The sequence below is a fragment of the Aphanomyces astaci genome (genome assembly GCF_000520075.1).
Source record: "Aphanomyces astaci strain APO3 unplaced genomic scaffold supercont1.64, whole genome shotgun sequence".
Taxonomy (NCBI): domain Eukaryota; phylum Oomycota; class Saprolegniomycetes; order Saprolegniales; family Verrucalvaceae; genus Aphanomyces; species Aphanomyces astaci.
In genome coordinates, this window is record NW_009798327.1 from 138,000 (window position 1) to 160,446 (window position 22,447).

General features: G+C 52.0%; 6 protein-coding genes across 11 annotated transcripts; 2 read left to right on the forward strand and 4 right to left on the reverse strand.

Moving 5' to 3' along the window:
• Positions 1–450: 450 nt before the first annotated feature.
• On the forward strand, positions 451–1,301 carry H257_14931 (hypothetical protein). Its single transcript, XM_009842859.1, has one exon. The coding sequence runs from the start codon at positions 533–535 to the stop codon at positions 1,163–1,165; it is 633 nt and encodes a 210-aa protein (XP_009841161.1). The 5' UTR covers positions 451–532; the 3' UTR covers positions 1,166–1,301.
• A 324-nt stretch (positions 1,302–1,625) lies between these two features.
• On the reverse strand, positions 1,626–3,675 carry H257_14932 (hypothetical protein). Of its 3 annotated transcripts, none has more exons than XM_009842860.1 (8): positions 3,396–3,675; positions 2,907–3,339; positions 2,768–2,841; positions 2,570–2,711; positions 2,409–2,503; positions 2,172–2,308; positions 1,964–2,068; positions 1,626–1,893 (listed from the first exon to the last, which is right to left on the reverse strand). In XM_009842860.1, the coding sequence occupies exons 1-8, from the start codon at positions 3,603–3,605 to the stop codon at positions 1,644–1,646; spliced, it is 1,446 nt and encodes a 481-aa protein (XP_009841162.1). In that variant the 5' UTR covers positions 3,606–3,675; the 3' UTR covers positions 1,626–1,643. The 3 variants fall into 3 exon arrangements, with proteins under 3 accessions (XP_009841162.1, XP_009841164.1, XP_009841163.1); XM_009842862.1 differs by having other exon boundaries at positions 1,964–2,105; XM_009842861.1 differs by having other exon boundaries at positions 1,964–2,308.
• H257_14933 (hypothetical protein) lies at positions 3,652–4,297 on the reverse strand. The gene has a single exon (XM_009842863.1). It carries the CDS (start codon positions 4,176–4,178, stop codon positions 3,726–3,728), a length of 453 nt encoding a protein of 150 aa, XP_009841165.1. The 5' UTR covers positions 4,179–4,297; the 3' UTR covers positions 3,652–3,725.
• Positions 4,298–4,714: 417 nt separating this feature from the next.
• H257_14934 (hypothetical protein) lies at positions 4,715–7,262 on the reverse strand. The gene has a single exon (XM_009842864.1). It carries the CDS (start codon positions 7,199–7,201, stop codon positions 4,853–4,855), a length of 2,349 nt encoding a protein of 782 aa, XP_009841166.1. The 5' UTR covers positions 7,202–7,262; the 3' UTR covers positions 4,715–4,852.
• Positions 7,263–7,857: 595 nt separating this feature from the next.
• H257_14935 (hypothetical protein) lies at positions 7,858–14,701 on the forward strand. 4 transcript variants are annotated; one of them, XM_009842865.1, is made up of 8 exons: positions 7,858–7,930; positions 7,982–8,514; positions 8,580–10,007; positions 10,526–10,951; positions 11,269–11,525; positions 11,844–14,071; positions 14,196–14,240; positions 14,358–14,701. In XM_009842865.1, the coding sequence occupies exons 1-8, from the start codon at positions 7,884–7,886 to the stop codon at positions 14,380–14,382; spliced, it is 4,989 nt and encodes a 1,662-aa protein (XP_009841167.1). In that variant the 5' UTR covers positions 7,858–7,883; the 3' UTR covers positions 14,383–14,701. The 4 variants fall into 4 exon arrangements, with proteins under 4 accessions (XP_009841167.1, XP_009841168.1, XP_009841169.1 ...); XM_009842866.1 differs by having other exon boundaries at positions 14,373–14,701; XM_009842867.1 differs by having other exon boundaries at positions 14,196–14,701.
• H257_14936 (hypothetical protein) lies at positions 14,246–22,282 on the reverse strand. The gene is made up of 6 exons (XM_009842869.1): positions 21,548–22,282; positions 20,601–20,929; positions 17,058–20,080; positions 15,792–16,271; positions 14,719–14,907; positions 14,246–14,651 (listed from the first exon to the last, which is right to left on the reverse strand). Exons 1-6 carry the CDS (start codon positions 22,147–22,149, stop codon positions 14,391–14,393), a joined length of 4,884 nt encoding a protein of 1,627 aa, XP_009841171.1. The 5' UTR covers positions 22,150–22,282; the 3' UTR covers positions 14,246–14,390.
• Between the last annotated feature and the right edge of the window lie 165 nt (positions 22,283–22,447).

Consider the following 22,447-nt stretch of genomic DNA (forward strand, 5'->3'; position numbering starts at 1 on the left):
TCCTGGGGATGAAGCGTCGACAGCTTGCTGCTGTGTACGGAAAGTGCGAGCAAACCATTTCGAACTGGATTATCAAGTACGATGCAACCAGGTACTAGCGCAAAGTGTCCGTGGTCGCCTTGCGAGTGTGTCGGTCGGGACATCTGCGACGATCGCGTGCACTGTCGTCTGCGGTCATGAATCGTCGAATGCTGGTTGAACAATGGCGCGCAAAATGGACGTTCGATAGTTCGATAGTATAAAGTCTTTAGCCAATCACACTGTGCTTTCGAAAATTGAGCCAATCAGACTCGTTCACAAACCTGACGATGACGCCCCCACCCATCAAATCGACAATAGTCGTACTATTAATACCTACAATTAATAGTACAATCAAATGTAGAGAGTGCCACAGGATCACACTATTTATAGGTTTTGTAGTGGCGGCAAATATCCGATCTTGAAATGGCGCTTACCTTTGGCCAATAGATGTATTGAGGTGGTCACGTCACTTTTGAATTTCCTCCCGACGACGCAAGGCTAGACGTCGACCATGAGCTTGGAATTGGTCTACTTTGACGAAACGTGGCGCGCCGAGTCCATCCGCCTGCTTTTCGCGTACGGCAACAAGGCGGTTCAAGACACTCGGCTGTCGTTCCCGGCATACACCGCCGCCAAGCCGACGCTGGGGCTTCCGTTTGGTCAAGTTCCCATCCTACGCACCCAAGGCAAGACGTACGCCCAGAGCATCGCGATCGCCCGCTACGTGGCCAAGGAAGTGGGGCTGTACCCCACGGACAACCTCCTCGCACTCGAAGCCGACTCGGTCGTCGACGCGATCGTGGAAATGACCAACGCGTTTGTTGATGCCGTGCATTCCACCAAGGGCGACGAGTATCTCAAGAAGGAAATCCTCAACATCAACGACAACATGTTTCCGCGAATCCTCGCGGGCCTCGAGGCGCGCCATGTTGGCCCGTACTTTCTCGGCGACACGATGTCGTATGCCGATATTTACTGGCTGGACTTTTACCAGCAGATCTGGAACCCATCGGCGGCACTCTTGACGTCATCCCCCGCCGACTTTCCAAAGTTGCTGGCCCTAGTCACCAAGTTGCGCAGCGCCGCCCCGCTGGTCGCGTACTGGGCCAAACACCCCCCCAAACCTTCCACGTCCCACGACTAAGTGCACTGTAAACTTCGGCTACAACTTTAGTATGTACTACTCCAGAGGAGTTGCATTAAGACATAAGGGCTTGTCCATGTCATTATAATGGTCCCATACGCTTGAACGACGATGGAACACTCTCCAACGTTTCCTGCCTAGAGCTCTTCTTGGAGTCACTTGTATCGTAGTTGTGAACTTGTAAATGAGCGTCGGGCGAATTATACCGGAAATAACTTAAACTTAAGCGAAAAATGGTGTGGTGTAGTAACAATTGGGCCCAGTATGTGATCATTATAGACCATAATGTGAGTATGGACGACATTTGCGTAGTCTGTTGGACTCGTCAATTTTATCTCTCACTGGAATGTACTAGTACAGTATGCGTGACTGAACTACGAGATCCACCCCCCCCACATAACGTTAGCATAACGTTATGATTCGTCATGCACACGGCAGGTGTAAGCTATACACAGTGACATGGGCTGAATACATGTATTTAAGTGTGCTTGACACTGGCGTGGTTGTTGTTCCAGGGCAGGCGGGGCAGCGGCGACGCAATGTCCTCCCGCAGCAGCCGCACGTTTTGCGTCAGTTCAGGCGAGTTGCCATCGGCCAAGTGGCAGATTTGGAACGCGTGACAGTTGAGCAACCTGGCGACTACGACGGCGTTCTCGGACCCGTTTAGCCCCATGTCCTTGACAAACATGCTCGGCGGCGCCACTTGGTACTTGGTGACAGTTGCAGTGCTACAGCACGAAAAACATACATTCATTCCGCGTTCGATCAAAGTTCACACGTTTCAAATGTCCATCGTACGTCGACAAACTCTTGCGGTACTTGGACACGATCGGCGTCGCCAACGTCGTGTTGAGGTTGTCTTTCATGCATAACACACGGCGAATGCGCTCCTCCATGATTCTCCTGCATCAGATCACATCAACCATTCCGCGCATGACCTCTGAAGCGGCCATATTCGCGCTTAGCTAGCTAGCAACGACGATGAAGCAAGGTTATATCTCGGTACCGCTGCATAGCATGGAATGACATGAACCCATCGTTCTTGGTATGCGGCACATGTCGAAACATCTCTTGAATGTCGGCACGCGTGTACCGCGGCAAGTGCTTCATATGCTTGTCGGCCTGCCGAAGCACTTCTTCCTCCTGACAATCATGATGTATAATATTTATATATCCAAGTCGACCGTTCAAACTTGACTGGGAATATACAGTATCTATCTTCCCATATATATATATCCCATACCTCGTCTCTTGACAGCCCAATCATGCCGTACACTGACAAAATGTCTTCGCGTTCAATCGACACACACATCGTGTTGAGCTCAATGTCCGTGACGACTACGCCACAACATTACGTACTGTATCGCACATTCCACGAGACGACATTTGAACGGTGTGACATACCATGCATCCCCTTTTCGCCACTGCGGAGCCGCGACTTGGCGTCCAACGGCCCGTACAGCGAAAACACAAACAACCGGCCGGTCGAGTTGGGATGCTGGACATTTGGCGGAAACAAAAAGTCCATGAGCGCGTCCAAATGTACCTAATGGTCGGAATGATGACGTTAGCTTGATAACGTCACACTGTCGAGAGATGGACCATGGCTTTCCCAGCGTCGTCCGCGGCGTGGTCGCCGTCCGTGGCCAATTTCCCTCCGTTGTTCCCCGAGTGCGCTACCAAAACCCCCCATCACGATCCAGAAAGACACCGCCTGGGAGCTGCCACGCCATAGCCATACCAAACAAGAAGGCCGTTTCGTCGGCCACGTTGTACGCGAACCGACTGCACCGCACGCCGACGTGCTTGCCGTCTTGGGCGAACGACGCGCGAAGACAGGTCGGAGTGGACGGCCACTGCGTCGGATTCTGCGGCCCTACGAGGTCCAGCATCGCCTTGACGGCGTTCTGCTTCTCCACCAACAGCACCACGATCGGGCCGCCGCTCAACGCCGCGATCGCATCGTCGGCGGTCTCGGCCACGTTGTCCCGCGGCGTCTTCCCCGGGGACGTTGACGCCGTACCTACGCGCGGCGATGGGTCGTCCGAGGACACGGAGCGTGGCGTCTTGTCTCGAGGAGACGTTGGCGTGGACGGCGGTGCGGCTTCCTTCCTCGCAGTGGTGGACGCGACAGCTCGACCGGTGCCCGTGCCGCGAGCCGTCCGTCCACCCGTCTATACACGGATACTACATATCAGATCTGCATCTATGACTTAGTATGATTGCTTGCTTTCTTCGCGCCGTCTTCTGGCTTGAGAAGCTTGTCGAGGTAGTACGTTGTCGCGCGGTCTGGCGTGAGATGGACGAGGGTCTGGTCGACGATGCGGAACCCTGCTTGCGTCACGCGAAGGCGAATGGCTTCGTCCTGGGCGAGTGCTTCCCTCTGGATGATGAAGACCGTCTTTTGAAGGGGCAGGTTCAGGGCATCCGCATCCCCCATTCTATATGCTTGTTGCCGTACCCTGATGTAAAATGACAAGACACGATGGGATGTCTTGGCTATTTTTAGCGGTATTCAATTCGACGACGATTGGATGTCCTAAATAATCACGGCGGTGCGTCATAGACTCCAGTTCTCGCCCCCCAAACTAGTCTTTCCCAGCCGCACGTTCTCAAAGGTAGGGCTTTTGTCCACAAGAGTCCAACTAGCGTCGACGTCGACTGTGCTGGGTTTGACTGTCGTGACAAGAACAGGAACGGGAGTCTTGATCGGAAGCAGCGTCGGGGGCGCGGATGCTGTCCAATGACGCGGAATCTCTCCGTTGCTACTCGTGGGTACCAGAACCGTGTCCAACACGTCAATGTCATCGTCGTCGTCGCTGGTGACCCCGTCGCTCTCGTCGTCTGAAAACGTGGTCGTGGCATCTTGCGCGAGCTTCTTTAGCGTGTCCAAGTTGACTTCGCGGCGACGACTCTCGTCCATCGACTTGCGGAAGGACGGGTTGTTCGTGTCATGTATGCGCCGCCGCAGTGGCGACGTCGACGACGGCAATGGGGAGCTGTCTGCGAGCATGGCAATTTTGTAGAATGACCACACTCTTCTGAGATCTATCGAAATTCCGTATAATCGTCGAGAGAACCAATCAAATTCGACCCATGTGCCTGATAGCACCCACGCTGTCGAGAAAACCATTTTTTCGTCCCAACCATACATTCGTTGGTATAAAATCATGAAATAAAATAATTTCGATGTTGAAGTTGGCTGGACAGGCGGTATTACAGCCTGCCACGTCATGAGGCCAAGGTTAAACGCATTTGCAAGTTAAACGCTGCGTTTAACGTCACTTGGAAACATCGAATAACTGGTGCGTCAATTGTCCAAGTTAAGTCGTAGCTTTGACTAGTGAAGTTGCATGGGGTACAGCTCCACGTATGCATGGATCGCTGACGTCGTACACAACCTTAGAAACTTGGTTGTCTTTGTGTATTCTCGTTTTTGAAAAACGCTATGGCTACCTCGAATATAACCTACCATGAATAAAACCTAAAACGTCACACGTTTTAGCAAGTAAGCTTGACTGACTCGAGAGTGACATGAACACAAGGTGGTGGGAATTGATGGTTTCGATAAATTGAGATCTCTCTATTGTACACATGTATATATGCCAGAAGCCTCTGTCCAGCGGCATCGTGACCGACGGCGGCGGCGTCGCTCTCTACACAACACCTCGCCCCCTCGTCTTGGCCTTACGCTAGCTTGAGATCTGCTAGGACTTGGTCGATGGTCTTGCCTGCCTCCATTTCCTTCTCCAGCTCGATGAGTTTGCCGACGCCGTCGATCATGGTCTGCACGAGCTCGACTTCGCTCTTTCCAATGCGCGCCTTGTTGGACACGTCAAACATCCCGCCCACCGCCGCGGAATGCTCACCCGCGGACCCGCGAGGCTGCAACCCGAGCGAGCTGCAGATCGTTTCTAGCTTGTGCACGTCTTCGCCCAGCTTGAGCAGTCGCACAAACATACTCGCGCGCAGCCCCGTGCCTAAATTGGACGGACACGTGCCGAGGAACCCATGATGGTCGTTATGCATGAACGTGAATCCGTTCTTCTTGATGCTGGCTTCCACCGCTTGTACACCCTTGACCCACCGCGCAAACACCGACACAATGTCCCCTCCATCCTGCATCGAGATGACGCGCATGTGGTCTTCTTCGTTAACCCACACCAGGAACGACTTTTCCGTGTTGTGGTAGATACCGCGTCCGCTCGGCCAGTCGCGCGCGGCGCCGGCGCCCGTCAGCAGCGTCCCCCCGCCTGGCTTTTGAAACAAAAAGTGATCTTTCTGAAGCTGATCTTCCTCGGCTTTGGTCATCGCACCCAACGGAAAGTACTTGCCGCCCAGGTCTTCCGTCAACGCCGTCAGCGCCGTGCTAATCAAGTTCTCGACCTGCAGCCGCTCGGCGCGGGTTGTACCCGGCGGGAACGCGAGTCCGCGGATATTACGTCCGGCGCGCACCCGCGTCGACCCAATGTAGCTCATGTCTAGCTTATCCGACCGAACCAACTTGGACACGTCCATATCCGTAACGTGCTTGGCATCTGCCTTGAACCCGTGCCAGCCTTCAATCACAGGATCATACAAATCTTTGAACGCTGTGTAGCTCTCTTCGTCGCCGGCTACGACGCCGACGCCTAGATGGGGGTTGTCCAGTCCCGTTTGAATCGCATCGTCCAGAGTGTACCCCTTGGCCGTCTTGACGTCCTTGAGCTTGTCGTACAGCTCCACCGTCAAGTGTTTCGCCATGAGCGACTTGTGTTTGGGTGTAAAGTACGGATAATTCGACTCGGTCGATGGTTTCACGTCGATGGCAGCCTTCTGGGCGGCGGTGGTGGGCGGCGCTTCGATCACCGGGTTCGGGACGCGCTCCTTCGGGATCAACGCATCGATGCTGTCGCCGGCCACAAGCGTTTGCTCAAGCTTAATGAGCAACCGGATGCCGTTGATCATGGTCTGCACCAGCTCGGCTTCGGAGAACCCAATGCGCTGCTTATTCGATACGTCATATACACCGCCGATACTCGCGCTGTGCTCGCCATTGGACCCGCGGGGCTGCAAGTTGAGCAGCTTGCAAATGGATTCGAACCGGTCCAGGTCTTCGCTCAGCTTGGGTAACTTGATCATGACGCTGGCGCGAAGGCCCGTGCCCAGGTTGGACGGACACGTGCCGATAAACCCCAAGTGATCGTCGTACATGAACTCGCGCCCTTTGGCCTTGATGCTGTCCTCGACGCTCTTGACGGCGCGCGTAAACCGCTCAAACACAGCCCCAATGTCGCCGCCGTTCTGCATTGAGATGACGCGCATGTGGTCTTCTTCGTTGCACCACACGAGGAACGTCTTGTCGTCGTTGTGGAAGATGCCGCGGGCGGACGGCCAGTCGCGCGCGGCGCCCGCCGCCGACAACAACGTGCCGCCGCCGGGCTTTTGGAACAAAAAGTGGTCGTCGATGAGCTTCTGCTCCACGTCGGGGGTCATGTCTGTGAGCTTGTAGAACTTGCCCTTGAGGTCGCCGTCCATGGCGGTCAACGCCGTGTCCAGCAGGTTCATCACGTCCTTGCGGTGCGCGCGCGACGTGGCGGGCGGCAGCGGAAGGCCGCGGATGTTGCGACCCGCGCGGATACGTGTCGAGATGATAAAGTCGTCGGGCAGCTTGGCGTCGGTCAAGTGCGTCGGGTCCAAGTCCCGCTTGTGCACGGCGTCCTTCTTGTACCCGTGCCAGCCTTCGATCACCGGGTCGAACAGGTCCTTGAAGATAACGTACGATTCTTCGTCGCCGGCGGTCACACCCACCCCAAGATGGGGGTTGTCCACACCCGTCTGGATCGCACGTTCGAGCGTGTACCCTGTCGACGTCTTGAGACCCTTGAGCTTCTCGTACAAGTCGCGCGTCAAGTGCTTGGACATTAGCGAGCGGTGCGCGGGAGTGAACTGAGGGTACCCCAGCAGTCCGGCGTCCAGGTTCTGGGCGTTCTCGATCTTCTGCGCGATCTTGCTCGGCGAGGCGCTTCCAGGACGGGGGGCGGCGGCGTCGGTCATGGTCGATACTGCTGCGGCCAGGGAATTGAGTTGTGAGCGATGTAGCGTCGCTTCACCACGACGGAGACAAGAATAGGATCCACATCCGCCAATGAAATTGTCAGATTTGCGTATTTTTAGAAGAAAACTCAGACTTGTAGCCAATCACAGACGCTGAACTTTCTATATTCGGCGGAGGTTTCATCCCACATAGGCAGTGAAGGTGCGGCGGCTAAGTATAGCGATGTCGCTGCTGCTACGACGCTGCTGTTACGCCCAGGTTGGATCAACTGTGAGTGGTCGGACGTAGCTTGGAGCGTCCAAGAAGGATCGACCTTGTGCACGCACCTCAACTCAAAACGTACTTCACTGTCGACTTGGCAGTGAAGTGGGTTGCTTCGTGATCAGTTATACAGTTTTGCTCGTCCGACGTAACCACAGTCACAACATTAATCGTATTCCCATGTTCATGCTTGCTCGTGATGTTATAGTGACCCCCAAACTACACGTACAGAGAGCGCTGCCTGATGACTTCACAGTCAGTTCATCCATCATGGGTGACATCCGACGGGTTTCGAAATGGTTGCAATCCGGATAACTACGGATAACATGAAGCTCCGGATACTATAGCGTGATTATCCGGATTTGATTCCCCCGCTACGATTATTTCGACCCAATTCGACCACAGGTTTTACTCGTGAACATGGAGCTCGTCCGGAATTGGGCCGGTCGAGGAGGCGCCAAGCATGCGTAGGTGGCCCATGGATCTCTATCCCTTCATGATGCATCTACATCATGTAGAGTGGAAAAGATCCGGCAGGCTCAATCGTCCTCCGACCGTGATGAACTGACGGTGGTGCTGAATGCGTTGCTGTGGGGCGTCGCGCGTGGCGTGGTGCCGCAACAAGAGGTCTTGGACGCGCTGGTAGAAGCTGGGCTTGGGAATGACGAGGCAGCGACCGCGACGCTCGCGGACGTGTTGTGGGTCATATCGAACCAGGCCGAGCGCATGCGCGACCAGGGGAACGGTAAGGAATGGGTCAACATGTGTGCGTTGGTCGGCGAGATTCATTCGCGCGCGTTGGTGCCACCCGCGACCCTCAAATCGGTGCTCGAGCTCGAGATCCTCCACGAAGCAGGCATTTCGTCGGAACCCACGGCCACAATCATGAAGAAAGTCGTGCGCATCAACACGCGCAACCTGTACACGCAGAACAAGTTCAACCTGCTCAAAGAAGAAAGCGAAGGATTTGCCAAGGTCTTGTGTCTGTTGCACTCTGACATTACATGCGAGACGCTCCAGGCGAGCAAGCAGAACCTTCTCTCGTTGATCGGTACAACATGTCCTTTCTACATGTCCTTTCCCGACCTTTGTCATCGTCACTCGTGTGCTTTTTAGGGTACTTTGACCTCGACCCGAATCGCGTGCTCGACCTCGTCCTGGACGCGTACGAAGTCCACTACACGAACGAATGCTTCATGGAGCTGCTCACGGAATTCAAAGTCGACGGGATCGCGCATGTGCTCGGGTTCAAGTTCCAGTTCTACGCGCGCCAGAGCATACCCGCGCCGCGTTCATTGTTCCGTTTGGCGGCGACGCTCATCCAGCACGACCTGCTCACGTTGGCCGTGGTGTACCCCCATCTATCCCCGACCAAGGACGCGGTCGTGGCGGCGGCAACCCAAGACCGGCTTGATGTCGTACAGCATGCCAAATCCTACGGCAAAGTCAACTTGAATGCCAAGAAACCAGACGACGAACACGCCACCGCCGCCGCCGCCGACACATCGCAAGACAAGCACGCGACCAACCAACTGTACGGCCTCATCGTGGGACTGCTTGAAGTCGGTGCGACAGGCCCTGGGTTTGCGCTCATCGAGTGGTTCACAGCCCAGAATGTGGACCCACTGCAGTACAAACCTCTGGCGCTGCAAGTGTGCCAGTTCGTGCACGACCTCATCGACGACATGTACGCGCCGCTGTCGCTCCGGTCGCTCCGGTTTGCAAGCAGCGCCGTCCATCCTTCCCCCGACATCCCCCGACGGCGGCGGGTGGTGCCGTCCGTCCAGACAGTCGACGCGTTCGTGGCGCAAGTGGTGCCCAAGCTCCACTTGATCGGCGCCCATCTCCACCACGACCAGTTTCTATGGACCAAACTGCTCCGGATGCTCTCGCCGCGCGTCGTCCCGCCGCTCGATCGGTTGCCTCCGGATACTGTGGAAAGTCTCATCCGGATGTGCTTTTTACCAGCGCTGTCGGTGCACACGTGCTGTCCACACCTAGTGTACCAGACGTGGGACCTGGTTAAAGCATACTCAGTGGACACGCGATACAAATTTTACTTGCACTGGCAGACCCAGTACAGCACAGTGCCATTCCTCCAGCTCAAGCAAGCTGAAACCATCCAGCTCACACGCAAAATCATGCGGCGACTCACGGCAGACAAGACAAAACCCACCGGCCGCCTTCTCACCCACGTCGCCCACGCCAACCCGCTGGTTGCGTTCACGACGATGCTCCAACAGCTCCAGTCGTATGAGAACCTGATCCAGCCCGTGGTCGAGTGCCTCAAGTACATGTCCCCCCTCGGCATGGACGTGCTGTCGTTTGTGCTCATCTCCGAACTCAGTCGACCCCGGAAAACGTTCAAGGCCGACGGCCACAATGTGTCGCTGTGGCTGTCGTCGCTCGCGCAGTTTGCAGGCAGCTTTTATAGAAAGTACCCCACGGTGGAGCTCGGCGCGCTGCTGTCGTTCTTGTTTCGACGGCTCAGTGCATGGGAAAGCGGCGAGTTGATCGTGCTCAGTGAACTCTTGACCAAAATGGGTACGTTTGCAATTATATATATAAGAGGTATCCCATAACACATTGATATATATGTCTGTGATTAGTGTGGAATGTATGCATCGAACGTTTTGATGATATTATTATTTTTGATTTTTTATAAAAATATATAGCCATCATCCATCTACATACAGTACCATCATGGATGGAAATTTGTAATTATTTAAATGCTTTAATATATTGATCAGTGGATGGTCAATTATATATAGCATCTATCATGATATATTTGTACAACAATGCTTGCATATTATGGTTTTGCAGAATATTTATATTGTTTGTCAAAGTCATCGTGTGTCACACTAATTTCAGTAACACACTAATTCAATGTTGACTTGGTCGAAGAGTGGATACTTTGATTGGCTACTTGATTCGTGTTGTGGGTTTTGATTGGTCGTACATCGGTTAACTGCCGAATGGATTTGGTTATTCGTGAGCACCCCACTATTCGAATTTCGAGAATCGAGTTTACAATATATATTTATATACTTATGCGTACTTAGGTTCGTGTTTGGCGCTGGAAGACATTTCGACGACGCAGTTGGAAGCGCTGGCGGGGGGCCCGACCCTCGGGTTTGAATCACCCGATCCGAAGCTCAACAACAAGCGCGCGATCCCGTGTCTTCGCAACACCCTCGTCAAGCAAAACTTGGCGTGGCCTCTGTGCCTCGTGATTGGCCAAATGCGCAGCCAGATCGAATTCAACACAAGTGCTCAGCACCTCAAGCTGGTCGGGGCCTCGTATGACACGGCCCAGCGCACGCTCAATCAGCTCCTGGCGTTCCTCTCCGCATGCGCAGACCCGGCGACGTACGTGGCGGCGCTGCCGTCGGTGACGGAGCTCGTCCGCGACTTCCACGTGCCAGATGAACTCGCCATGGTGCTGGTCCGGCCGGCGATGCGCGCGCACGACCCGCTGCTTCGAAAAGGTATAGACATGCATATATATATATTATATATATTGGCATGTATTGAAATATTTATTTGCACTTGGTTTTTCTTTGTGTGTGTGACAGAGTTGTGCTGATTTCTCTCTTGTGTGTGGATGTTTATGTGCGATGACAAGATCGCCATCTTTCTAGCACAAGAACAAGCCAGTCCATCCATCTACTTTGAATGCACTGTTCGATAGATTGTAGTCATCGTATCCATATACCGTTGTATATATATATATATATATATATATATATTGTTTGAATGGCTCTGCTTGAACGAGTCTTCTCATATGTTGTGATTTGACGGGCAGTGACTCGAAGTGTGCACGCGGGGGGCAGTGGGAACCTGTCGCCGGACGACCCCCCCGGTCGCTGGTTCATGTACGACCCGAACCTCCTGGCCGACGTCGGCCGCGCGTTCGACGGCAGTCCGTTCGTGGGCATGACTAAGGACCTCTTCACGACCTTCTGGGGCCTCACTCTGTACGACATCTACGTACCCCACGCCCAGTACAATGCCGAAATCCAAAAGGCCAAAAACGACCTCAAACTCGTCGCTGCCAACCCGGTAACATCATCCTATATATACGTTATAAATCAATATATATATATATATATATTCTTGCTTGACACATTTCAAGGGACAAAGGGGGCATGGATGGTTGGAAAAAATATATTATTTGGCTGTCCCATAACACGATTGGCAAATGTGGATCTTTGGTGTTGGAATCTCTCTGAAGTGAAATTCCTTTCGATGGGCTTAGGATATATATATATATAATATATATATATTCCATTTCAAGTGTTCTGCAAAGTCCATCAATATATTTGATTCAAAAGTGTCACGAATCCCCAATATGTAACCACGTTTGGTCCTTTCTCACAGAACGACGGCGACCGCAAGAAACCCAAGGACCGTCTCATGGGCGTAATCGACACCCTCGTCAATGAGATGAAAGATCAGGTGGCGCACCGCAAAGCAGTTTTTGCCCGCTTCGAGTCAGTCAAGCACCGCCTGTGCACACCCAACCAATCGGATACGGTGGTGGTGCAGTTGCTGCAAAAGTGTGTATTGCCGCGATCGCTGCTAAGTCCTGAAGACGCGCTCTACTGCGCCAAGTTTATGCAGTACCTGCACTCGATCAGCGTACCCCACCTGAGCACACTACAGTACTACCAAAAGGTAACGCTGAATCTGTCGGGGTTGGTGCTGTGTACAACCGAGCGCGAGGCGTCCAACTTTGGCATTTTCCTGAGGGAAACGTTCTCAGTGCTTGGCCGGTGGTTCGAATCCGCCGACGAGTTCAACGACCAGGGCGTGCGCAGCGGGTTTAGCGTATCCCTGACCGACCCGACCAACATTCTCGACTACGACAAGTACAGAAACCTGTATCGCAAGTGGCACAATCACTTGGAAAAAGTATACGCGCACACACTCACCACGGGCGAGTACATGCCCACGCGCAACTCGCTGGTGCTGCTCACGAAACTCATCGACGTGTTCCCGACGACCCGGCCGACGACGGACAAGCTGTTTGGGTTGGTGGACGCGCTCACGAAAGACGACCGCAGCGACGTCAAGCTCATGGCCACCAGTTATGCGGCCATGCTCAAGCGGAAAATGCACGTGTCGTTCCCAGACACAACCAAGAGCCAAGATGCCGACGATGTTGCGGATCGAGGAGGGTCGAAACGAAGCGAACGTCGCGACTCGCCTAGAGAGAACAAGGGAAGTGACGTGGACCACCCCCGACGGCGAGGCCGGTCGCGGGAAAAGAAGCCAGACGCCGAGCCCCTTGTCGTAGGAGACAAGGGGGGGAGCAGTAGTAGACGGGACAAGCTTCCTTCGTCTCGCGGTCGGTCGCGGGAGAGGAGGGCGTCGCAAGTAGCAGGTGCCGCGGACGCAAGAGGTTTGCAACCACAGCCGACGGACAAGAGAGGGCGATCCTCCGACCGCGCGTCGGCAGTGTCGCAAGCTGCAGAACATGCCCCGAGAGGACGATCGAGGGACAAGAAGCCGACGGACGGGTCGTCCAAGCCGCCTTTGACGAGTGCCGGGGACAAGCTTCCTTCGTCCCGCGGGCGGTCGCGGGAGAAGAAGGCTACACAGTTGGATCAATCGCACCCGTCGTCTACTAGTAGTAGTACTACTACGCCAGCGGACAAGGAGCGACCGCGTGAGAAGAAGGACTCGCCTCGTAGTAGTACTACTACGCCATTGGACAAAGAGCGGTCGCGTGAGAAGAAGGACTCGCCTCGTAGTAGTACTACTACGCCAGTGGACAAAGAGCGGTCGCGTGAGAAGAAGGACTCGCCTCGTAGTAGTACTACTACGCCAGCGGACAAAGAGCGGTCGCGTGACAAAAAGGAGTCGACTAGTAGTAGTAGTACTACCACCCCAGTGGACAAAGAGCGGTCGCGTGACAAAAAGGAGTCGCCGCGTAGTAGTACTAGTACGCCAGCGGACAAAGAGCGGTCGCGTGACAAGAAGCCGCCACAGGCGGATGGATCGCAGCAGTCTTCGACTAGTACTACTAGTGCTCCAGCGGTAGAAAAAGCTGCTCGAGGTCGGTCGCGTGACAAGAAACCATCGCAGCCATCAATTGAACCCTCGTCGACTCCATCGATGGAGAAAGCCAGCGAACGATCGCGTGACAAGCCGACGTCATCGTCAACCCAACCGACGACCCTGTCCGCCTCCAACACGCGTACGATCCCTTCGTTGTCGACGGAAGCCAGCTTAAAGCAGCAAGTGTTGGAGCGAGGACTCAAGAAGCGCGAGCGAGACGAGGCAGCAGCAGAGCCACCTGCTTCTTCTTTGACCGACCAGCCCCCCGCCAAAGCGCGTAAATTGGTGTCGACGTCACTGGTGGACGTCAATGTCAAGCGCGTGCAAGACGACAAGAAGCGCCGCCTCGAGCAGCGAAAGTCCGAGTCTGCGTCGACCAAGGACGACGCGACCGCCTCTCGGAGTGGCGAGAACGCACAAAAAGTGCCTCGAAGTGGACCCGATCACCCCAAAGCCACTTTGGCTTCATCTGCCGAGCCATCGTCCTCGTCATCCAGACATCGACAGGGCAACAACAACAACAGTCGTGGCGACCGCAATATTCGGTACGCCCCCCCCCCTCCCCCCGATAGTCTGTCGGATACATACATACAATAGAACCATCGAATAGGATGGTTCATACATGTACTTTTTGAATATGATGGCTCTAACTGAAATGGATTTGAGCAGTAGGGACCGACGTGATGGCGGCGGCGGTGGCGGTCGCGATGGCCGGTAGGGTGCACATACATATATTAAACCTTGCCCTTGTCGTAAAGTAGAATGGAACTTTGGTTACTACTGGACTACTACTACTACCAGCATGTTGTATGGGTGGTTGATATTGATCAGTGTGGTGGGTACTAGGCGCAATTGATTGCTATATTAAAAGCGCGAAGATGCTGTTCGATCGAGGTCTGCACTGGAGGTGGAGGACGACGCTTTTGCTGTCATTGTCGTCGTGGGAACCAGCTTGTGGGCATTGTTGTGTTTGAATGAAAACGAGTTCTTTGCCATCATAAGTTTGGCTTTTTCCGCTGGATGCAACAGAGTCGACGCCCGCGGACGAGTTTTGCTCGTGTTTCGTTCGGCGCGTTCCTTGGCTTGGTCGGCGGCCTCGACTTGCTGCTTGGCCTTTTCAAATGCCTATATTCCATATACTAACATGAGGATCTCTCTCTCTCTATATATATATATATATATATTTCCATACCAAGCAAAACGACGACAGCGTTTGGAAAAACTCGCTCGGTTTCTTGGTCGGATCCTCTCCAAAGTACTCGAACACGGTCGTGAGCTGGTGCTTCATGTCGCCAATATGGCGCTGCACAATCTCCAATTCGTGCGTGGCGTGGGCAATTGCAGCTTGAAACGACGCGATCACCGCCGGGTCAGCCTCGTCCTACACTCCCAACGTCGGATTGGTGTGTGATTCTCATACATATTCTGAAAATGTCAGACAATTCGTGGTTGCAGTCGCAATATAGTACTAATTTGGGGAGGGGGTGCAATCGAATCGCGCCGACCAAACCGATCCACAATCGATCTGATTGGTTGAATTTCATTGAGAAGGTTTTGATTGGCTAATAATTTCGGTAGCCAATCAAATCGATTTAAATTCCAACGAGAAACTACAACACAACATGAAATTTCACTCGAAAGCACAATATCTCATAAAGCACAAAGTCAAACAATAATGTAGCCAATCAGCGAAACGTAATTTCAGTGTGACCAATCGGAACGCTTCGTGATCGGTGTTGAAACAATTCGTACCATACAAATCAATGATCCTCCTATGTGTTGTTTTCACCACGGTATGTATGTTTATGGTATATTAAATATATAAATCAATAATCTATAGTTATTATCCCATACATACAACCCCATTCATCCATGGACGATGATTTCGATTTTCAACGCGATCTCTCCAACGTAGACACGAACAACACACGGTTGATAGATCATATATATATGTTTCACGTCGATATATTCGAAATTGGATAGTCCATCGAGTATGAGCAGAATCACCAAATCGGCAGACAATCGATAATCGACCAATCAAAAACCCACAACACGAATCAAGTAGCCAATCAAATTCACTCGTCAACCGATTCAAATTAGATTGTGACTGACATTAGTGTGATAACTACTGGACGATCGTTACATACAAAAGTCAGGACAAAAAATCAGTCGACGATAGATTTGGCAAAGATTCAGCACAAAAAGTCAGCCAAATATTGGTGGCAAAAGGACAAGTTTGATGGATATATATATAGTGAAATGTACCGTTTGCATATGGCGGCATTCGTCGGCAGTCTTTTTCACGTCGGCGTCGAGGGCCGCGTACATTTGATCGATGGACTCGATGGCTTCTCGCGCCGCCAGCGAAACATGCTGGAGCTCCGACTGAAACTCGAGCACATGGGGCTGGTTTTTCCGTAGCACGCGCACCAAGTAGTGCAGTACGGTGGTCTTCTGGTCGTTAGTCTTGGTGTGGCCGAGCCGGAGCAACGAATCGACCGAAAAGCCGCGGATCGCATGTTCGGTCTCTTCGCCGCCGTTCAACGTGTTGCCCAACTTGAGCACCGTGCCCAGAAGTAGCTTGAGCAGGCGGCTCTCCTTGACGTCTTCGCATGCTTTGATTACGTTGTGCAGCGACGTTGTGACTTCGGCCACGTGCGAACCAAACGCTTGCTTGGAGATCAAACACTCCATCTTGGTTGCAAACCGGGGCACCGTCGAGATCGCGGCAAAGAATTTCTCCGCCTAACGTTACAACATACAACAACGTCCAAGTTTGTCAAGACATGCAAAACTCATATATATATATATATATATATATATATATATATATATATATATAGCAGAGAGGCAATATGGACACATCAGTTTTATATATATTGTATATGTATCGAGAAATGTCACATCATTCGATTGCAGTCAATATATCTAGGGCCAAAGCCATGACCACCAGCATACATGTTGCCAAGTTATGAAAAATACAATGTATTATATTGTGCTTTCGAGTGAACTTTCATTGTGTTGTGGTTTCTCGTTGGAATTTAAATCGATTTGATTGGCTACCTCAGATGAGCTCAAAATTATTAGCCAATCAAAACCTTCTCAATGAAATTATTCACCAATCAGATCGATTGAGGTTCGATATGGTCGGCGCGATCCCCTCCCCAAATTTGTACTATCAAATCGACAATAGTGTGTTGATTCTACACTGGAGCAACATGGAGAAGAATGACACAAAATAAATATTTTATTTCTTTCAAATTGTTTTTACAGTGTTCGTGTATTCTATTCACAAACATCATGTTTCATATTCTTTGAAATATTAAATCATCAATCTACTTTTCAACATCAAAATGACCACATACACGGATAACTTGATAATTGACCGAATCCGATTTCCACAAAACTATCAGATCGTCATGAACAGTATCATCCACACTGTATGGCTTGAATTCGTGAGATTACAAGTACAGCACAGTAGTTAGCTTCATTCAAAAGGGCCAGTTCAACGGGTACCAATCATCCCCGTACCTCCCCTAGCACGGCTGGGTCGCCCGTGTACCTCTGGACGACTCGAACTTCTTCGCTTGTCGGGAGGAACTCGTTGATCGTGGTCAGCTGCTCCAGCGTCAGCCCCATGGCATCGAACGTGTCGATGGCTTTGGCCACGTCGGCGTAGCTCAGCTTGATGCGCGCCAATGCGATCGCGGCGTTCATAGCGCGCTTGCCATCGACCAGCGTCACGGCTTGCTTTCGAGCGAGCGGTTTCTGGGCGCCGCTGGTTAAGGCCGCTTTGGCAGTGTCTTTGAAAAATAGAGTTTCGATCTCGTCCATGTCGAGCTGGATGTGGTGGTCCTCGTCCTCCCAGATCGTGCTCGACGCGCGCTTGAGTCGGTCTTCCGGCAGCGCCTGCCAGAACAGCTTCTTTCGGCGGATCACTTTTTTCACCGGCTTGGGCGGCGACGTCGAACCAGCCGTCAAGTCCGACACCAACCCATCAGGCCCCAACTCCAACGCCTTGGGGTTAACTCCATGCTCAATCATCTTTTGCTTCACGGCGCCTTCAGGGATGTGCATCTTGAGCATCTTGAAGTACTTGGCGTACACTGGATCGTCCTTGAGCAGAGCTTTGACCATCAAATCTGACACCAACCCATCAGGCCCCAACTCTAGAGCCTTCAAGTTGACTCCATGCTCAATCATCTTTTGTCGCACAGCTCCTTCGGGGATGTGCATCTTGAGCATTTTGAAGTACTTGCCATAGACTGGGTCGTCCTTGAGCAGTGGAGCTTCGGCTTTGGCTGGTTCCGCAGTAGTCAAGTCCGACACCAACCCATCCGGCCCCAACTCCAGAGCCTTCAAGTTGACTCCATGCTCAATCATCTTTTGTCGCACAGCTCCTTCAGGGATGTGCATCTTGAGCATTTTAAAGTACTTGCCATAGACTGGGTCGTCCTTGAGCAGTGGAGCTTCGGCTTTGGCTGGTTCCGCAGTAGTCAAGTCCGACACCAGCCCATCCGGCCCCAACTCCAGAGCCTTCAAGTTGACCCCATGTTCCTTCATCTTCAATCGAACGGCTTCTTCGGGGATGTTCATCTTGAGCATTTTAAAGTACTTGCCATAGACTGGATCATCTTTGAGCAGTGGAGCTTCGGCTTTGGCTGGTTCCGCAGTAGTCAAGTCCGACACCAGCCCATCCGGGCCAAGTTCCAACGCCTTCAAGTTGACTCCATGTTCCTTCATCTTCAATCGAACGGCTTCTTCGGGGATATTCAACCGAAGCATCTTAAAGTACTTGGCATACGTGGCATCGTCCTGGAGTTTGCCGGATGCCTTGGGCGAATCCACGTCTGGAACCGGGGCAGTCTCCGGCTCTTCTTCTTGCTTTAGCGGCAAAGTTGGCAATATAACGCTACTCTGCGCTTGTGATTCTTGGGAGGACGGAGGTGTCGTGGAGGCCCCGACTGGTTTCACCGGACTACCAGCGGCGGTGTCCGGCTTGTGGGGGGACGCTTTCGGCTGCGAGTACTGCGTCTGCAGCGCTTCGATCTGGTCGCGGACGTCCACGTAGACGGCGTTCGGGTTCAAGTCCAAAATGTCTGGGTTCAGCCCACACATTTTCATCTTGTGCTTGACTGCGTCCTTGGAGCACCCCTTTTGCAGCATTTCAAAGTACCCGTGAAACTGTATCGCATGTCGGAGCAAGAGCACATCTGGCTGGGATGCTGCTGCATTCTCTGCGACAGCGTTTGATCGTGTCTTGGGCTTGACATGCTGGAGCAAGTCCGACGGGTCCGGCACGCCGTCGCGCACCATGCAGTTGTGCACGGCTTCCCGCGGCACCCCATTGTCCGCCATACGCTGGTACTTGTCCACCGCCGCCGATGATGACGACGCCAGTGGTAGTTGTACTTGTTGAGCGGCCGAAGTGTCTTTGGCGTCGGCTGCTTGGAGCAAATCATCGAGTGAGAGTCCCTTCTCATCCAGCAACAGCCGAAGCTTCTCGAGTTTTTGCTTGGTGGGGCTGGTTTTGCTTGGCGAATCTGCTGCTATTGCTATTGTTGTCGTGGCTACTGTTTTTGATTGGCGGGAAGCAGCTTGGCAGTCGGCGCACTCCCACGCCCCAAAAAACTTCTTCATGTACGCGGCATGATTGGCGCGGTCGCTCATTGTCGTGAGGCCAAATGGAATCTTCTTGAGCCCGGCACATGTCGTGTGAAAGTATCGGCGACAGCTCGCGACGTTGCATCGCACGAGTTGGGGCCGTAGCACGTAGTCCTCTTCCCTGCACACGGCGCACACGGCGTCTTCAAACTTGACTACAGGCTGTACTGATGGTACGGAAATGGATGGAGCTCTTGTGGCGTCCAGCGAATGGCGTCGAGGTCCTCCGTAGTGGCTTCTCACGATTCCGCCACTCAAAGGCGCGTCGTCGGCACACAGGTCTCGCCCAGTTAACCCCATGGTCGCCCCATCGGTAGCAACTTGCACGCTAGTGTTTGGGAGAATACTTTGGCGGTCTTGGTTGTCGCTGTACGACGTGATGGTGGTGGTGGGGCTACTACTACTAGTACTACTATTAGTACTACTACTTGGACCATCGCCTCTGGGAAACGTAAAGGGTTTCCCAGCTGCCGCAGCTTTCAAAGGCGACGGATGCAGCGGCAGTAACCGCGTAAAGATGGTCGAAATCCCTTCGGAATGCAAAATGTCCAGCGCCACATTCGGCGCGTTCTGCGCCCGTTGCAGCGCAAACGTAGACGCGGTCGCATCGAACCCGTTTTTGACAAAGTTGATGTACATGGACGGGTCAGGTGCGGTCGTGTGGTGGCTCGCCATCTCGACAATCCCCTGCTTGACGGCGTAATTGCCAGTATAATCGACGGGGACGGTCGGCTTAGGCGGGTCGAGACTGTCGTGGAAGACCATGTCGACGCTAAAGTTGTCGAGGTCGAACCCGTGCTCGTACTGCTTGATCATGTCCAGCATGGGCTTTTGCAGAGTCACAAGACCCGAGTGGAGAAACCACGTCGAGTTCATGTACCGAAATAGCACTACAAATCATATATATATTTATATATTGTCGATTTGATACAAATTTGGGGAAATCGAATCGCGCCGACCAAACCGCTCCACAATCGATCTGATTGGTTGAATTTCATTGAGAAGGTTTTGATTGGCTAATAATTTTGAGCTCATCTGAAGTAGCCAATCAAATCGATTTAAACGAGAAACCACGCCACAACACAATGCAATTCACTCGAAAGCACAATACTATATGATTTGTAATAAAGAATTAGATTGGCCTGTTCGCCCCAATATTGACCAAGTTTGGAGGATTGGGTTGGAATCACCAAGAAATCGAGCAACGCAGTTTGATTGGATAATACGAACGAAGGTATGACTGGTTAACACGAATATAACGATACCTCTTAAACTTATATATATATCATGTTTCACAGGTCCAGCGATTGTTGGGTTGCATAGAATACACATATAAAATCAATTTCAATAAAAAGAATACAATCACGGCGAAGAGAACCATGGCGAAATATATAAATGTACTGTATGTACCGCGGGATGCTGGGTCGGGTGGGGACGACCCGTCGTTGTCGGCACCGTCATAATCGTCGCCAAACGAGCACAAGATGGTAAATCCGCCGTCTAAAGGAATGCCAGTTTCCCACAGAATGGCCAAGAAGCCATCCTCGGGGTTCCAGTCCATCACGGGCTTGGACGAGTCATTCGAAGCCGAGGAAAACACCATCTTGTGGTCATCCCAGAGCTGCACCAGCGGCGCCATCTCCACCGGCAGCGCGCGAAACATGATGGCTTTGAGCACCAACGGCTCGGGGTTGGGAATGGCTTGGGTGTTCATGATAGTGGAAAAGTTGGACACGAATCTAACGCAATGGTTTATCAAGATATGTATACTTGAATAAGGTATATATATCTTCGAGTATGATACAGAGTACCGCGTAGTCTGCAAAACACACAAAAAACAACAACCTGGACTAGTGAACAAATAAATATATATATCATATATATATTTAGAATGTCGGCATGTACAAACCTACAAGTACGACACACTATTGCGTGTATTCTGCAATACACCTGGACTAGTGCATTAATATACACTACGTAGTATATATATACCTTGTACACTGCACATATATCGACGACTCAACTGGAACGCAAATATATATATATATATGTATGTATATATTTGCGTCCAAGTTGAGTCGATATATGGACGGAAATATATATACATACATCTACATGTATGAATATTCATTCACGTAGCGTCGAGAAAGCAAAACATGCAATGCTTGTTATCCCAAAGTAGAATTATTCCTAAATACAAATTTGACCTCTTTCCCAAAAATATTCGATATTTTTACACGAATTTTCAAAGGAAAGCAGTTGAAATAGTCGATATAAATGTCAAGAACAATAATGTTTGTTTGGACCAATATATTTGAAGCATACATATTATAGGACAACTAGGGTATGTGTAGTACCTTTGAATCGAGATGGGCATGCTCTTCTTGACGTACTCCGGGGTCAACGTATCGATGCCGAGGCGCTTCTGGTAGAACTGTGCCAGGGCGGACATGGGGTCGTCGACGGTGCGGACAAATAAAAAATAGCACGCGCAGATGACCCCACTGCGGGTCTTTCCGTTGTGGCAGTACAGTAGCGCGACGTTCTCTGCATCCAACGCCAGCCACGCAAAGATGGCGTAGCATATGCGGAAGATATGGTCCGACGGAGGGGTGTACGTGCGAATGCCGCCGTCGCGCTCCCATGAAAAGTCCAACGTTTGAGGGGAAATCACCGCCGTGTCGGCGCTTTCGTCGTTCAGGTTGAACACGACGTACTTTCCGGCGTGGGCCGCGTCCAAGTACGACTTCATCTCCCCTGCGTTGTTCACGCAGCTCTTCTTGTCGGTCGGTCCGTCAATAGCATGACCGCTCACGAGAAGGCGTGTTGTCACGTACGTCAAGTCTAGATGCTTGTACGAAGGAACTGGTGCGGTGTGTGGACTCGGCGGCGCCGACGATGCCGATGGTTTCAATGAACTTTCCACGACGTAACTGGCAAGCTTACGCAGCTGGTTCATGTCGAATGGGCCAGGAAGTCGTGTCTGGTGCTGGATGGACGGCGGTGGTGTCTTGTGAGATGGTCCTGCGCGGGCTTACGAGGAAGGTTGATGATTGTGGTATTGATGCCTTCGCTCGTGGCTTCGTCGGTCGTTTCTCTGAATTATTCGTGTCCGGATAATTTCCTTCAATGAAACTGCTGTTGCGAATCTTATTGCAAATATATATATATTTATATTCATGTAGCGAAAATATTTATTATCAATCGCCAGAAGGTAACTGTAACAATACATGTACTATTATGAATATCATATGTTA

Coding starts and splice junctions, on each gene's coding strand:
- H257_14933 (XM_009842863.1), bottom strand. CDS start 4,178: ATGCTCGCAGACAGCTCCCCATTGCCGTCGTCGACGTCGCCACTGCGG.
- H257_14932 (XM_009842860.1), bottom strand. CDS start 3,605: ATGGGGGATGCGGATGCCCTGAACCTGCCCCTTCAAAAGACGGTCTTC. Junction 2,842..2,906: donor CGAAACGGCCTTCTTGTTTG/GTATGGCTATGG, acceptor GGGTTTTGGTAG/CGCACTCGGGGAACAACGGA. Junction 2,712..2,767: donor ACGACGCTGGGAAAGCCATG/GTCCATCTCTCG, acceptor TCCGACCATTAG/GTACATTTGGACGCGCTCAT.
- H257_14934 (XM_009842864.1), bottom strand. CDS start 7,201: ATGACCGACGCCGCCGCCCCCCGTCCTGGAAGCGCCTCGCCGAGCAAG.
- H257_14935 (XM_009842865.1), top strand. CDS start 7,884: ATGGAGCTCGTCCGGAATTGGGCCGGTCGAGGAGGCGCCAAGCATGC. Junction 8,515..8,579: donor GAACCTTCTCTCGTTGATCG/GTACAACATGTC, acceptor TGTGCTTTTTAG/GGTACTTTGACCTCGACCCG. Junction 10,008..10,525: donor TGAACTCTTGACCAAAATGG/GTACGTTTGCAA, acceptor ATGCGTACTTAG/GTTCGTGTTTGGCGCTGGAA.
- H257_14936 (XM_009842869.1), bottom strand. CDS start 22,149: ATGAACCAGCTGCGTAAGCTTGCCAGTTACGTCGTGGAAAGTTCATTG. Junction 20,081..20,600: donor ACCCGACCCAGCATCCCGCG/GTACATACAGTA, acceptor TATGATTTGTAG/TGCTATTTCGGTACATGAAC. Junction 16,272..17,057: donor ACCCAGCCGTGCTAGGGGAG/GTACGGGGATGA, acceptor TTGTAACGTTAG/GCGGAGAAATTCTTTGCCGC.
- H257_14931 (XM_009842859.1), top strand. CDS start 533: ATGAGCTTGGAATTGGTCTACTTTGACGAAACGTGGCGCGCCGAGTCC.